The 16201-nt window shown below is 32.0% G+C and overlaps 2 protein-coding genes and 1 long non-coding RNA gene across 3 annotated transcripts in view; all 3 read right to left on the reverse strand.

Moving 5' to 3' along the window:
• LOC111614608 (transcription factor IIIB 90 kDa subunit-like) overlaps window positions 1-4829 on the reverse strand; it is a 16489-nt gene extending 11660 nt beyond the window's left edge. The window contains exons 1-3 of the mRNA XM_023355981.1: window positions 4469-4829; window positions 2724-2947; window positions 2521-2595 (exon numbers count right to left, since the gene is read on the reverse strand). Coding sequence (XP_023211749.1) covers window positions 2521-2595; window positions 2724-2907 — 259 coding nt within the window. The 5' untranslated portion in view covers window positions 2908-2947; window positions 4469-4829. The remainder of the gene's footprint in view (window positions 1-2520; window positions 2596-2723; window positions 2948-4468) is intronic.
• Window positions 4830-11810: 6981 nt separating this feature from the next.
• Window positions 11811-15751, reverse strand: LOC111614615. Its single transcript, XR_002754968.1, has 3 exons — window positions 15631-15751; window positions 13654-13699; window positions 11811-13562 (listed from the first exon to the last, which is right to left on the reverse strand). It is a non-coding gene; the product is annotated as an uncharacterized LOC111614615 (long non-coding RNA).
• On the reverse strand, window positions 13710-15623 carry LOC111614614 (probable basic-leucine zipper transcription factor Q). Its single transcript, XM_023355982.1, has 2 exons — window positions 14909-15623; window positions 13710-14225 (listed from the first exon to the last, which is right to left on the reverse strand). Exons 1-2 carry the CDS (start codon window positions 15564-15566, stop codon window positions 13819-13821), a joined length of 1065 nt encoding a protein of 354 aa, XP_023211750.1. The 5' UTR covers window positions 15567-15623; the 3' UTR covers window positions 13710-13818.
• Window positions 15752-16201: the final 450 nt, after the last annotated feature.

Consider the following 16201-nt stretch of genomic DNA (forward strand, 5'->3'; position numbering starts at 1 on the left):
TGTAACAGCATTAATCAATTTTTCTCTGAAATAATGGGCTAGGCCATAATTTATTATATAGGAAGCTTTATCTGGACCCAATTGAAATTGCATGGCTATAGCACTGTCAGGAAACATTTTTTTGAAAATGTTTTTAATATCAGAGCATGAATTGAGTGACATCTTTTTCTTTACAACTGCCAATGCCCAAGTTATCTCTGCTTTTATTACATCATCTTTTATCACAAAAGGTGTCAATGTGCTGCTAAGAAATGTTGATTTGGTGAGAGACTGTTTGTTAGTGATCTTAGATCTATCTTCCACAACAGAAGCCGTTTCACACACATTTTGTTGACTATCAGAAGAGTTTGAATTTGTTGGGGTTAAAAACCTTATCAGTGAAGTTTGTTCCGACTTCAATCTTTTTATTTCAACATGACTAGAACTATTTACATGTGATTCTAATGTATGCTTTCCCATATTACTTAATGAGAAAACTTTACAACAAATGCAGCAAAATGCTTTTGTATCATCATCTTTTACAATTCCTAACCAGGAATTGAATTCTGGATGAATAGCTGGATCCAACCATTGGAGATTAAACCTCGTTTGTTTCCATGCCATTATAATTTAAGAATGTAGAAAAACACAAACCTTGAATAATAATATTAAAAGACAGATGAACCAGATCAGATAGCAATGTGTAAGATGTTTTGTCACAACAGTATGTAAAATATTCAAATGACATACAATCCGCATCTGCATATATATTAATTAATAGTAGTGTTGCCAACTCAAAATTCAAATTTACAGCTTGTCTAGCTGTAAATTTTTATTAAATTACAGATTTTTACTGATCTATTTAGCTATTTTGAAGTGAACATTCTAATAAATTACAATTTCAACTTTTAAAAGTTTGCAAACAAATTTTTAATTAGTTATTTTTTATTTTAATTAACAATTTCATCTTTTTACAATCACTGAATTATTAAAATTAAAAGCTATTACATAAAAGTAGTTTATCCAGTTATTAATCCACAACTGGTGTATTTTCTTATTAAAGATTGCATTTACTTCTTGCCGCCTGCAGATGGCTAAGATTGGTCATCCATATTCAGCAAACAAGATCAACAAGGCAGCTAAGGAGACAAATTACCTGACTTTTTCTGAACACTAATGAAAATCCCTGATTTTCCAGGTTCCTAGGAACCCTGTTTGTATCTGAAAACTTTATTATTTTTTTCAATAAAGTAGTATTTGTGAAATCTCTGATTATCTGAACTTGGTACACTTTTCATCATTTAAAAAAAAATTATGTCAAATTCTCAGTATTAATTAACTGTATCTACAAAAGATTGATATTTTTAGCTAAATTTAGCCAAAAAATATTGATCACTAGCCTAGTTTAAAATATTAGGTTGTTCAAAAAGTAAGTTCACTTTTTTTACCACTAGACGGATTAGTTATATTTTTCCCGCCATTTTTATTCTAAATCATATTATCATTATATATTTTGACAGCTAGCATTTTAAGGCTTATTTGTAAAAAATTTTGCTTGATTTTGTGCAATTGTTTATTTTTTGTCCCCCATCAAATATGGAAGATCGAAAGCATCATTTTCGGCATATTTTGCTTTTTTATTACCAAAAAATCAAAATGCTGTTCAAGCAAGAAAAAAATTGTGGTACATGTATGGAGATGATGTGTTGAGAAAAAGACAGTGCCAAAACTGGTTTGCAAAATTTCATTCTGACAATTTTAATATTGAAGATGCACCATGTTCTGGATGGTCAGCTGAAACCAATGAAAACAAAATAAAGGTATTGATTGAAGCAAACTGCCGAATAACAACACGTGAAATCACTAAGAGATTAAATTTGTCAAATTGAACTGTTTATGATTACTTGAAACAAATTGGTTTCGTTTCAAAGCTTGATATATGGGTTCCACATGTTCTTAAAGAGAGATGCTCTCTTTGGTGGGATTTTAAGGAAATTTTTTTTTGGAGCTTTTACCAGACAATTTAACAATTGATTCGAAAGTGTACTGCCATCAAGTAAACAAATTGAGTAATATCATCAAACAGAAAAGGCGGCCAGAATTGATCAACAAAACAGGTGTAGTGTTTTACCACGATAATGTCAAATTTCACACAAGTTTGGTAACTTATCAGAAGCTGTTATAACTTAGATGGGACATGCTATCACACCAACCGTATTCGCCAGATCGAGCAAACTCAGATTATTACTTGTTCCAGTCTATACAAATATCTTTTAACTGTAAGACATTTACTTGAAATGACAATGTCAAAAATCACTTGGATCAGTTTTTTGTAAGCAACGATCAAAACTTTTATGAATGTGAAATCATGCTACTACCAGAAACGATGACAATAGGTATTTGACCAAAATGGTCGATATATAATTCAATAAAATATTTATTTATTATAAAAATGTTGTTTTTCTTCCATGGAAAAAAAAATGAACTTACTTTCCGAGCAACCCAATATAAATGTATATTTCAGAATATAATCAAACAAACCATTTTGCAATGTTATCATTTGAGATTCTTTTCCTGTGCCATAAGGATAACCTCTGCTCAATCCGGGTGTTTGACCTGTAATGATATGTTTTTTCATTACTTTTCATTGTATTATTTATTTTTGTTAATGTCCAATTTTATTTTAACATAATGTCCAATTTCACAATATAAAATTTTTATATTTTATTCTATCTTTTACAAACCTTCTGAAGTAACATGTTGTCCTATTGCCCTTGCTCCTCCATGACTATTTTCTTCAAACTGTATTTCAGATATAATGATATTATCTTCAAGCACTGATCCACATTGTGTACAAACTGCATCTCCTCTTCCAGGATCAGTATCTATTTCATTACAACCGCAATGCTGACAATTTCTAGTAGACATACTGATATTTTCCAAAAACTAACAAATACACAATTTTAATCTAAAATTAAACAATACATATATGTGTAAAAAAAATGTTCTACTATATAACACTCAAAGTTTTAAATATTTTTTGTTTATTCAAAATCATTAAAAATATACATTTACTATAAAGAGGAAAAAAAAACTAATTTGATGCAATATATTGAGTTTTATTAAGTATTTGTGTTTCTCTAAATTATTTTCAGTTTAGGGAAAAGACAATACTGTATTTTACAGACTATAAGACGCTACGGCCTCTAAGATGCACCTTAATTTTTAAGCAATTTTTTAAAAATATATTATTTTTACTATTTTTACTGCCTAAATTCAATCCTTTTATACGGTGTTACCAATAATACAAATCACTTTTAATTCAAGTTCACTGGCACCGTAGACTGCAATGATCATAGGCTAGACAGTGTTCTGGATTTGTGATGGCGGGGTGGGAGGGAGTCAGTGTTAGCAAGCTTAGGAATCCCTGCAACTCGTTCGTCGCATCGGTGCACTGCTGCNTTTTTAAGCAATTTTTTAAAAATATATTATTTTTACTATTTTTACTGCCTAAATTCAATCCTTTTATACGGATTGAAGCAAATGCTGATCCACCAATCAACACTTAGTAGCACTATCGGACGCCCGCTGATCATACGATGGTCGCACGATGATCGCTGGTCAATCTGTGGTCATGGATTCAGAACCATGACCACAGATTATAGTACGTATAATACAGTAATTACTGAATTTAATAAAATCAGAATAACCATTTATGTCTATTCTTTCATCATATTTCAATTACATTTATTAAAACAATAAATTTTTCATTAGCAGCTCTAATGTTTTCTCCAAAATCAATAAAAAAATATATGACTGAATGCAGTCTGGGACCAGTATAGCATAATTTTACTTATTGAAATTTATGAACTTATTTCTTTTCCCCCATTTTTGACTCTCCATCCTGTGGGCACTAAGTTTTTTTCGATGCCCATCATCAGTTCAGCCAGGCCCACAAGCATAATTGACAGGTGGAGAATGAGAACTAACATATGGGAGACAAACCACCTACGAAAGGGGGACCTTATGAAGAGTATTCTTTATTCACAAAAAAGTTTAAATGTAAGTTTAATTTCAATTGGAGAAAATATTTCTTTGTGAGATAATTTTAAATGTAAAAATATTTAATAATGAAATATATTTAACAGTGAATTAAAATATGATGTATTTTCAATTGTCATGCTACGGTATATCCCGGGAAGTAATGGTATGTTTCTAACTATAATAATATAGAATACTGTGTGATATAAGAAACATATCTCTGTTTTTATTACGTAGCCGACAGAAGAGGGGCTTGAGCCCAGAACGCGTCTCGGCAAATAAAAAATAAAAGTTGATGACAGAATTGCCTAGTGTCTGTATAAGCACCTAATAGTGATAACAAATTATTCAAATAAAGGAAGACACAGTTTCAGAATATATTACAACAAATAATAATAATAATAATAAAAGGATAAAAGATCAACACATAACATAATTAAAAAATTACCTATTCTGACAGCATTCGTGATATGACGAACAGTTTTAAAATATCCAGAGTATTTCGATTTTCAAATTCACATAGGTTAGTAAAGCATGGGAAGATGTATACTGTATAAGCTAAATTATGACCTTATCAAGGAAAAATTAAGGTTTCATAATATCGTTTATATCGCATTATGTTATCTTATTACGTTCATATCCAACAACGTAGTCTTAATTAACTAAGAACAACCGAAACATCCGTCATTCTATCAACCATATTTAATACAGCGTGCTATTCAGTGTTGCCAGATGGGAAAGCTTCTTCTTCTCTTCCTCACGGTTTACATTGAGATACAGTATTAAAAAGCTGTTTATATCGTATTTTATCGTAATACATTATTATGATTTTTATTTGATTGTATAGAAAAATATAAAGTGAAAACAAATTATAAACTGAAACAAAATTAAAGTTTTCGTTAAAATCTTCAATTCCAGTTCTTCCCTGGTAATTTTGTATTCAGCATATTTTTGATTTTGCACTTCGAACATGATGCACGCAATAAACAAGTGATTAAAATCTTCTAATTAACAGTATTTTTCGTCTGTAAGACTCATATTTTTGTACCTAAAATCTATCTAAAAATTAGGATGTATCCTATCAGCCGAATGCATTTTATACTGCAAAGAATATTTTTTCCCAAAAAATCGACATGAAAAATGTGATGCGTCCAATACAGTGCGTAGTGGTGGATCTTATAAAGCGAAAAATACGGTGATCACGCTGCACGGTAATAAACGCTCATTTGCACGCTCACATTTAATGTAGGGAGTCCAAATAGATGACGTTCGTTCACTCTTTTTACCCTATGGGTACTAAGAAGGTCTTTTTAACGAGCCAATCGTAGGTTCGGCCAGGGCCACAATGGGACGGTCTGATGGTAAGGGATAGGTCCTAACATAACTGGGGTTCAGAGATGTGACCGCCACGCAAAAAATTGTTGGAGTTTCTCAATCTGTCCGGATTTGTTCTCGGATCCATCAAAGCAGTAGACTGATGTCTTAACCGCTCAGCCATCTGACCTACTCTCATGAACTAGTGAGTTACAACAATCAACACCATTGTACGCTGTCAGTAATGTTAGACTACCTTTACTTCATACAAAAGATCATGGAGTAAGTATACTTACTCCATGCAGAAGATAGATTAATTTTGTTCTTTATTTATTTTTCTGATGGTGTATTTGAAGATACACTATTGAATAAATAATTAAAAATGTGTAAACATTATTAAAAGTCTTGAGATATTAAATCTTGTCAAATTATCGCATATTTTGTCATTATCGTATAAGTACTATCCTATATCGCACTTAATGCGTTGTCGTATGTGTGTATAAATGTGTATATCATACAAAATAATGGTATATATAATAGACTACTAGTTGTTCCCGCGAGAATTAGCCACACGTTTAAAAAACAAAAATATTATATGCAAAAATAAGTTATTATTTGGGAAATTATTGCAATGGAAACTGGAACAGGGAATCTTATTGGAGCGAACCTTTGTGACCAGGTCAGTCGCGAATATAAATAGCTTTTGCGATTCTCTTTGATTTCTATTAGTGATGTAACGAATATTCGGTTACTATTCGGTATTCGGCTTATTCAGCCTATTTTTCACTATTCGGCAGAATACCGAATACCTAAAAACAGGAGTGATAAATAACAAAAACACAGTAAATTAATTAATCATTTTGGTATTTAGATTTAATGTTATCGAGTTAGTGTTGTTTGTTTATATTTATTTATAACTTGTAACATGCAGAAAATAAAAAAGAAAATAATATTAGTCACATGTATTTACAATTTATAATTATAAAGATCAGCACACGTACACGCCTATCGTTGTAGAATCCTCGCACATATGAGGGTCTGACCCCAAGGACTTTAAACTACAAGGATAGCCAGATCCCGTATATTTGTTAGCGTGACCTTGGATCTATGTGACGTCACAGCAAGCCCTCTACTTCAACATGACAGATCTTTCAAATAACAAAATACAATAAAATATTAAATCATTTCTTAATTAATTATTAAATTACTACTAAATGTAAACTACTGTAGAATTTTCGGATTTAATAAGTGTACTGTACGTCAATAAATTTACAAGTCTTTTGTCTAATATTTATTTAACAAATTAATGAGCTATATTTTTTATTATGTGATTATCTTACTTAACTTTTTAATTTTTTTTCGACAATCACCATTTTCAGAAGGCATTCTTTTCAATATTTTATAGTTTTCTTGTTTAAGATTTCTATAATTAATTCTTATTATAGTTCTTAATTTACAAAAATCTTTTATTAAAGTAAAAGGTAAAACTGTTTCCACTGACTAATTCTGTACAACTCCGGGGCCTTTTTTATACGATTCATCGTGATATATTTCGAAATATTTATTCCATTCTATAATTTTTGCTAGCCATTCATCAGTAGGTTTAATAAGCCCTCCATAAGATAAATGTTGCACCCATGACGGAATGCTATAGTTGTAATGATTTTTAATTTTGTTAGTGGAATTAATTAAGTTTGGGTATTTTTCTTTATATTTATAGGCAAAATATCCTGCTATATACTCGAGAGCATCGTAGGAAGTTTCTTCAGAGATTGTGTTAAAGTCTAGATTGCATGTAGAGTTTCCTGAAGATTTATTTGAAGAAAAAGTAGTTTTACATTCAGTATATTGGTCTGTATTTTCACTTGATACTTCTACATGTGCTTTCTCTAAAACTTTGGGTATAATATATTCCTCTTGTCTTCGATCTGTAGTATTTACTTTTGACTCTAAAATACCAGGATTCTTACCTAAAATAATCAATCTAATCCTATATATAGCATTTAATGGGCTTGGATGTTCATTAGGACCCCGGCTTCTATTTTAAAAAAAAAAGTTTTCCAGACAATCTTGATTTAAATTGTGAGTGCAGATGTATTTTATATCAAAAGTCGATTTCATATCTTGAAAAAGATCAATTAGCGATTTCATTGAGATTATCATTCCTTTCTGGAAAATTTGGAGGGCATTTTTTCCACTTGCTCTCATTGTTGAGATTATTTTTATCATTTTATTTAAATGTTCTTCTTGTAATTCCAAGTCTACACCATATCCATTTTTGCTTGGAACAGAACCTTTTGGTGCATAGCTATTAAAAATGTCGAACCACATATTTATATCTCTAATATACGTTTCATTGATAATAATAATTGATTCATAATAAACGTTTCATTGATATTCACATTCAATTCTTTCCATAAACTTATGTTACTGCAACTACAGTCACTGACGCAAGCTACTGCATTATACGATAGTAAATAAAGTTCTGCTATTAATTTTAAAAGTATTTCTCTTGTCATTTTTTGATCAAACCCGATGTAAACAGGTTGTACTCAGCATTTTGTCCTTCACCTAACATAAAAATATAGCTTTAAATATTTAATGACATATTTAAATTATCTTACCTTATAAAAAAACTTAGTCAAATAAAACAATTACAGAAATATTAAAATAAATCACTTCGTTAATCACAAAATTGGACGAATATTAATCTCGAGAACGAAGTTAGATAGATGAAATAAGAGACCAGATATGGAAACGGTAGGGACAGAAGGCCCCGATTAATTATATACGAACTTCCTGCAAAAGCAGTTAAAATATAACCAGAACAACTATTGTTTCTATGTTAGGAAAATTATGATGTACGGGGACAAGCCACTACTAATTTGAGGTGGAGAGCATATATTTTAATTTAAATAAATAAATAAATATGATTAAAAATTGTAGTCCAGCATTGTGACCATGTCACAATAAATGCTTGTTTGCTTTACGTTTCATTGGATAAAGTTACAGTAATATCTGTCTAAAATAAAAGAAATTCTTTACTACGGAACGATTTTCTATGTTAAGTATTTCGCTACTCGCCGGAATGGTGCTAGAACAGACAACCTTCTCCGGATGATGTATACCGTGATGTGCCCAATGGCGACCTTCGGTGCTAACCTGCTGAAAGGCGCACCACACACTACTATTCAACGTATTGAAAAACCACTCCACACTGCCCTCCGTATTGCACTGGGCGTCCCGAAAACCACCCCAATCATCTCGCTATACACTGAAACGTCTTATATACCACTGTATCTCAGGCTCCGCCAAAAAGTGTTGGCAAGCGCCATCACCCACATCTCCAGGGGCACACACAGCCCACTGCACCCGCTTTTTCAAATGGCACATAGCTTNTTAATTTAAATAAATAAATAAATATGATTAAAAATTGTAGTCCAGCATTGTGACCATGTCACAATAAATGCTTGTTTGCTTTACGTTTCATTGGATAAAGTTACAGTAATATCTGTCTAAAATAAAAGAAATTCTTTACTACGGAACGATTTTCTATGTTAAGTATTTCGCTACTCGCCGGAATGGTGCTAGAACAGACAACCTTCTCCGGATGATGTATACCGTGATGTGCCCAATGGCGACCTTCGGTGCTAACCTGCTGAAAGGCGCACCACACACTACTATTCAACGTATTGAAAAACCACTCCACACTGCCCTCCGTATTGCACTGGGCGTCCCGAAAACCACCCCAATCATCTCGCTATACACTGAAACGTCTTATATACCACTGTATCTCAGGCTCCGCCAAAAAGTGTTGGCAAGCGCCATCACCCACATCTCCAGGGGCACACACAGCCCACTGCACCCGCTTTTTCAAATGGCACATAGCTTGGATTATTATCACTGGCGCCCGTATCAGAGACCGTATATACACAGAATAATATCCCTTATAAGTCAGGAGAGGCTCCCGATATCCCACCTATGCGCCTATATGCAGCCTATATGAAGTGAGGATAAACCTGGCCGCCCAACGTGGCCAGGTTTATCCTCACTTACGCCTAGAAGAGCTTACTCGATCTCCTTCAGAACCCCCGGAAATCACATGCGCACGATTCCAAGAGATGCAAATGTCAACCTGGCAGGGAAGGAACCTAATAGTGGCGGATGCCTCCAAGTCAAGGATCCGCACGTCGATAGGGATTGTCCTCCCGGACCACATCAGGAAGACCTGGCTGTTACATAATTCTTGCAGTGTATACGGGGCAGAAGCCCTGGGTATAAAATGAGCGCTACACCTAAGCTCAAGCCTAGACGGTCCGTCAGTAAGTCCGCCGTACAGGAGATAGGCAATATCTCCTTCTCGTCCCCGGCACTTCTTATCGACATCGCGGACAATATTAGTCAGCATCCCAAACCCATTGAAATCGGGTGGACCCCGGGCCACGTGGTAATTGATATCAACGAGGCGGCGGACAGAGCCGCGAGAACAGATACCCCTTCAGGCTCTTGGCGTGGGTCACTTATGGCCTGTGACTTAATCCGGGAGTATAGAGAAAAACAAAAAATAGTGATCACAGAATTGTGGTCAGAAAACTTGCGTAATAAAGGTCGAGACCACCTCAGACCCTTCGCCCCCTGGCCTTATAGGCACGCTACTTCTCGGAACACGAAGACCCTATTGGCCCGCCTTAGAACTGACACTGCCCCTCTTAACGGGTTCCTCTGTTCTAGAAACCTAAGAGCTTCACCAGACTGTCCACTATCCACATTGTGGTGCTCAGGAGACATCCAGACATTTTTGGCTGACATGCCCAAGATATACGGCAAGACAAGAATTCGGCTGTACTCTCAAGATCGATCTCGCAATCATCCAGACTGTAACACCCATATATTGGGCAAGAACAGACCTCTCACCTAGACAGCACGTGCAAGCCCTCGAACGTTACGTAGCTCGCACACATCGATTTGACTAATTGCGGACAAGAGTTCATCGGAGAAAGGGTGATCCAGCCAGAATCTCCATATTAGAGAAGAAAAGAAAGAAAGAAATCCGTGCAGTAGAACTTCAGAACGATGAACGAAATTTGATTTTAAAAAATCCCATAAAAAAACAATTAAGCGTTAATCGTGCATCCTTAATTAATTTAAAGGTTGATTAAAATCACGATAAAATTTTTTCGCGCGGGTAAAAATTCCTGATTTTATTTCGAGACTTAAAAAGCATCCAAAAAAAATTGTATATTTTTTCGAGGTCGAACAATACAGAAATCAGAAATTTGTTATGTAACTCTATGTAACTTGCTGGAGTAAAACTCGAACGTGTGGCGAAAGCGGGTGTAATTGGTGAAAACAATGACAATAAGTTAACACCGATTTGCCTTGAACGTAGTAACTAGTAGAAAATTCGAAAACAAGTTGGTAATTAGAGCTTGAAGTCAACAATTAGAGTATTAAAATTACCAGAGAACTGAGATTAAAGAGTAATTTTATTACAGTAATGAAATTAGAATTTCCGATGCAAGACTAGTTTTTTTTTGGTACTCAAATTGAATCGTTCGCTGGTATGGTCACAAAGATCTCATCCGAGAAATAGTATTCGAATACCTAGCACAAATTCTTCGGGACCAGAACTTTTAGCAATGGAACGGTTGTTCTTGCATTCAAACACTCCCATCTTTATATTACTGGAATCACTTTTGATTAAGCCTAGTAATAAAATTTTTTATGTAAGCGATTTTAGTATAAAAAAATGAACGTGACCTGATTTGTCTAACATTTATAAATTTAAAAAAATTACTAAAAGCTGTTTAAAAAGAAAGGAAAACCTACCAAGGTAGAAAAAGTATTTGGTGTTGTGCCATTCCACTTTACAGGTTTAACTGTATTCTCTTCTTTTCCTTGGGTTTGTTTTATCTTCTGACTATTCTTAACTGTATCTTTTGATTTATTTCTAAAACTGATGAAAGGATAATTCGATTCAGATGAAAAATACGAGTTTCTTGCGTTGTTAAAAACTCATTACTGTACTGTCAAGTACATTGCTGCTGTGAATTTTATAATGTTTGCAGAATGTATAGGAGAATTGTTTAAAGATTGTAGTTTTGAGTGGCAGGTAAGGAGTTTAAAATTCTCTCTTCAAACTGTCTACAGCACTTTCTATTCAAGAATTACATTTTTGGAAATAAAATTATTGTCAGATATTGAGTATGAGAAAAGTAGTGTGTTCTTATAAGTCAGAAGCTTATCATTATAATCATTTTATTTTATGTATAAATTTATACATACATTGAGCATGCCCCACTCAAACTACTAACACACTTCTGTTGTCATGAGAATTAAATAGAACCTAAAGCAAAACTGGGGGAAAATGATAAAAATTCACTGGGGCATCCATGCAGAATAGATATTAGTGCATAAATACTGATACATAAATAGTAAGAATCACTGAAACTAATGATTAAAAATAATAATAAAAATAAAATGTTTTAAAAGTAATATTTATTGCACAGTACATAAATAGTCTTCAATACATTGATACAATGAATTACAAGAATTGAACAAATTCAACCTAATATAGGCCTTATATTTCTCAATTTGATGAGTACACTTTACATTATTTACATTTTGTACAAAATGATAATATTCAATTATAATTTGAAGTCAAGAACTACAAATATTTGAATACATATATGTAATCTTTGTTTACAACTTGTAAATTTATCACTACATTTAGGTACATTTGAATATTACACAATTTTGGAATAACATTGAAATAATGAACAGTGACTAATAAACTAAAATTCAAAGCATGCCTAAATATATCCAGCAAAAATAACTTAATAATCAATTAATTTAAACTAAGCTCTTTTTTTATCATTAATATTACTATATTTTATTGAATTTTAAATAATAAATCTTCATCATTAACCTCAAATGCCTATTTTTGCACATAACTATTAATTTTAAATATTTTATGATTTATATAAGCTTATTACAGCTCATTCATTTACACCAGGTTTAGACTGAAATTTAATTAATTATTTAATTATATTAGAAATCAATCTCCTTAAATCCAACCAGCTATTTGGTTAATAAATTTACTTACTATTTATATTTAAACTGTAAAAGAAAAATAGATACTTTGATATTGATAAAAAAGTGTTCGTAAGTTTAAAAAAAACTTATTATATCATTGAGTAATTAAATTTTAATTTGCCTAACTCATTTTCAGAATGTATTTACTAATACTTACGATTATTATCTTAAATTTGCTGGATTTGTATTAGAATATGTTCTTTAGTTCATTGTACAAAATTTTCATTTAGGATGTTTTACAGGAAAATTGCATTTATATTATGAACGTATATACAGTATAACAAAATTTCTAATTCTTAAGTTGTTACAATTTTATTAATAAAACGAATATTGATATGAGCAGATTAGCATTCTGCACTTATTTATTCAATTTTAAACAAAATAATTCCCAAAGAAATATTTATTAATTGTATTAGTGCATTAAAATTTTAAATCATAATCATTCGTAAAAAAAGAAATCAGAAATTTGTTATTTGTAATTACAAATGTTTTTCAATGTCTTATTAAAAATAAATGCAAAACAAACAAATCTATATACCTATAATGAAATTTTCAAGTTAATAATTTTACTCCATATTCTATTGTTTTTGAAAGAATCATTTCATTTAGGTAGCTTCACTGACAAATATCAAATACAAAATTCTCAATTCAAAAAATCTCTCTAATGTAATTAGTAAGGTCAACATACACCTCAATAAAATGTTATACGTGAATGTAATATTTAATCAAATAAAATGGCTATATTTTAATAAAAAATATAACTATTTTTATTCTTTGACTTTTATATTTTCATGTATATCATTGTGCACAAGAATAGTGACACAACTCAAAAAAATAATTCTTTCAAAACTATTTTTTTGAGTTGTGATCTAATAGTTTTCAAATCTTTATTTCCAAAAAAGATTGAAAATTTTAAAAATCCAAGATCATGACAAAGCCTTGCAAAAATAAACGAAACTTTTAAATGGCTGTTTTGGAAGAACTATTTGTTTTGAGTTGTTTCACTATTCTTGTGCACCAATGATATAATCTATGGTTATAAATGTAACTATAAAATGGTTATATTTTTATATAAAATACAATCATTTTTTTTTGTCTCACCTGCTTTGTAGATTTCCGTCTGGAACACCAAGCTAAAAATAGAAATCCATAAGCAGTTTCAAATTAAAACAATAAAGCCTTTTTTTTCTTTTTTTTTTTAGATCCCTAATTAATATACCATACCATCTGTTGGTGCAAAGTCCCAATAGATTGGTTCGGCTTGATTCATCTGAAAAAGAAATATTCTTAACTACTATGTGTATTCAACTATTGCTACCATTATGTATATATTTTCAAATTATTACAATTATACCACAATATAATATTTACAATAATTTGAAAACCAAATTATACATTGTTTTCAACCTTTTCGTTACAATAATGACACAGTTCTAATGATACTTTTCTATTCCTTACATGTATACATATTGCACTAGTTTGTTTTTTCTGCTCAGTTTTTTCCTCAATGACATTTTGAGCATCATTACAATCTGCATTTAACTTTTGTTTTTTACATACTGTTAAGTTATTAGACGAATCTCCACTTTCTTTTCTCTTAACGGGAGAATTCCACTTTAATCCCGGAATAGTCTGAACTCCTTTTATCAAAATTCCAAGTTGTTCCGAATTTGCTATAACATTTTTTAAATATTCGACTTCTTTATGTAAATTCTTGATTTCTTCTCGTAACGTGGCATTCTCGGCCTTTAAGCTACCGATTTCGGAAGCAAAACTGACGCACGACTCTTCTAAATCTTTCAAGTACTTTTTCTTTTTTTCTCTATTTTCTCTAGCCGCTATAACATTCTTCGACATGCATCGACTGTTACCATCGTCAGAATCACTACTCTGCGATCCACTCGTCGACTTCCTGCGTTCTTCCTTATCCTTAAATTCCTTGGTACGCTTTATGCTTCGCGCGTCCCCGGTCATTTTTTTAATATCGACACCTGGTTTATTCAAAGGCATATACTTGGGAGGTAAAACTATTTTTAAAATTCTTTTAGCATTTGACCTTTCAAACTAGAAAAGAGGTCATTTATCATTTCCAGTGTTATAATTTCTATATAGTTTATAGTGACACAACTCAAAAAAATAGTTCTTCCAAAACTATTTTTTTGAGTTGTGATCTAATAGTTTTCAAATCTTTATTTCCAAAAAAGATTGAAAATTTTAAAAATCCAAGATCATGACAAAGCCTTGCAAAAATAAAAGAAACTTTTAAATGGCTGTTCTGGAAGAACTATTTTTTTTCAGTTGTGCCACTATTCTTGTGCACCAACGAAATATTCAAGACAAATTAGTCTAGAATTGATTAATTTTATGTAGAAAACCTTTCAAACAACCGTAATCCGTAAACTGCATACGTGCCGAGCTGTGATTGGCTGGACTTCTAGAAGCTGGATTCATAAAAACAGGAACNACGACTCTTCTAAATCTTTCAAGTACTTTTTCTTTTTTTCTCTATTTTCTCTAGCCGCTATAGCATTCTTCGACATGCATCGACCGTTACCATCGTCGGAATCATTACTCTGCGATCCACTCGTCGACTTCCTGCGTTCTTCCTTATCCTTAAATTCCTCGGTACGCTTTCTGCTTTGCGCGTTCCCGGTCATTTTTTTAATATCGACACCTGGTTTATTCAAAGGCATATACTTGGGAGGTGAAACTATTTTTAAAACTCTTTTAGCATTTGACCTTTCAAACTTCAAAGTATTAGAAGTACTTTTTTTTATTAATTTAACAACATAAGGCTTCCCGCCATTGTTATTTAGAGAAGTTGATGAAGTTTTTTCCACATTATTCTGGATGTTGGAATGATCAGAATTAAGCTCCAAATCATTTGCTGGAGTCGAAGAAAAGGAATTACAAAAATTTTGTTGAGATTTTGTTAATTCCAGTTGACTATCACCATTAAAACATGATGAAATAGGATCCAAAGCATTGTCATTATTAAAATCAGGTAAAACAGGATCCAAAATATCGCAAAAAAGAGGTTCCAACTGATTTGACAAAGAGCCAATATCTATATTTTCCAATTGACATAGTCTATTTATCCATTCTTCATTCGATACAAACGTAATCGCGTCCGACATTTTTATACCGAAGATTTTACTCTTATTTAGATACGTAAGTTTTTTATATTTTAACGAAACTTACCAAATACGTTAAAGCTTGAATGTCTAAATTCTTTTTATACAAAAAATTTGCTATCAATTACAACGAACATAAAAAGCAAGGGCTGACAAATCCTCAAAAACAAAGACGTACCGTACGAAGAGTCCCAGCGTTGCCAGATGTTTTTTGCCCTTGTAGCCAAATAATTTTTAAAAAGTAGCCCAAAAGTAGCCAACTGCTCGAACAGTTGGCTACTTTTGGGCTACTTTTGTACCAGGTGTTGTTCTACATAGTACTTTTGTACTAATCTAGTACCTTTTCACTTGTCCCAGTACCAAGATACCCAACACCATTTTCCTAGTACCGTTCATGAAACCCTAATACCTTTCCTTTCAAAACATTCATTTTTATTCTATATTTCTGTATTTTTTACTTTACTTTGACAGTAAACAGATGTTTTTATTGCTTCCTCATTCAAATGCAGCAGTTGAACGTATTTTTTTGCAATTAAATTTAATGAAAACTAAACTACAAAATCGAGTTCTTACAGCGATAAATGTTAAACTTGGAAATCATCATCTGCTTCAACCATACAAAAACATTCTAGTGAAAA

This window comes from Centruroides sculpturatus, unplaced genomic scaffold (assembly GCF_000671375.1).
Source record: "Centruroides sculpturatus isolate CEXI.00-Female unplaced genomic scaffold, Cexi_2.0 scaffold2023, whole genome shotgun sequence".
Classification (NCBI taxonomy): domain Eukaryota; kingdom Metazoa; phylum Arthropoda; class Arachnida; order Scorpiones; family Buthidae; genus Centruroides; species Centruroides sculpturatus.

What these genes read in the sequence shown, in the direction of transcription:
- LOC111614614 (XM_023355982.1), bottom strand. Translation starts at nt 15,566, where the DNA reads ATGTCGGACGCGATTACGTTTGTATCGAATGAAGAATGGATAAATAGA. An exon ending in AAAGAAAAAGTACTTGAAAG is followed by an intron (nt 14,226 to 14,908) that starts ATTTAGAAGAGT and finishes AGTACTTGAAAG; the next exon opens with ATTTAGAAGAGTCGTGCGTC.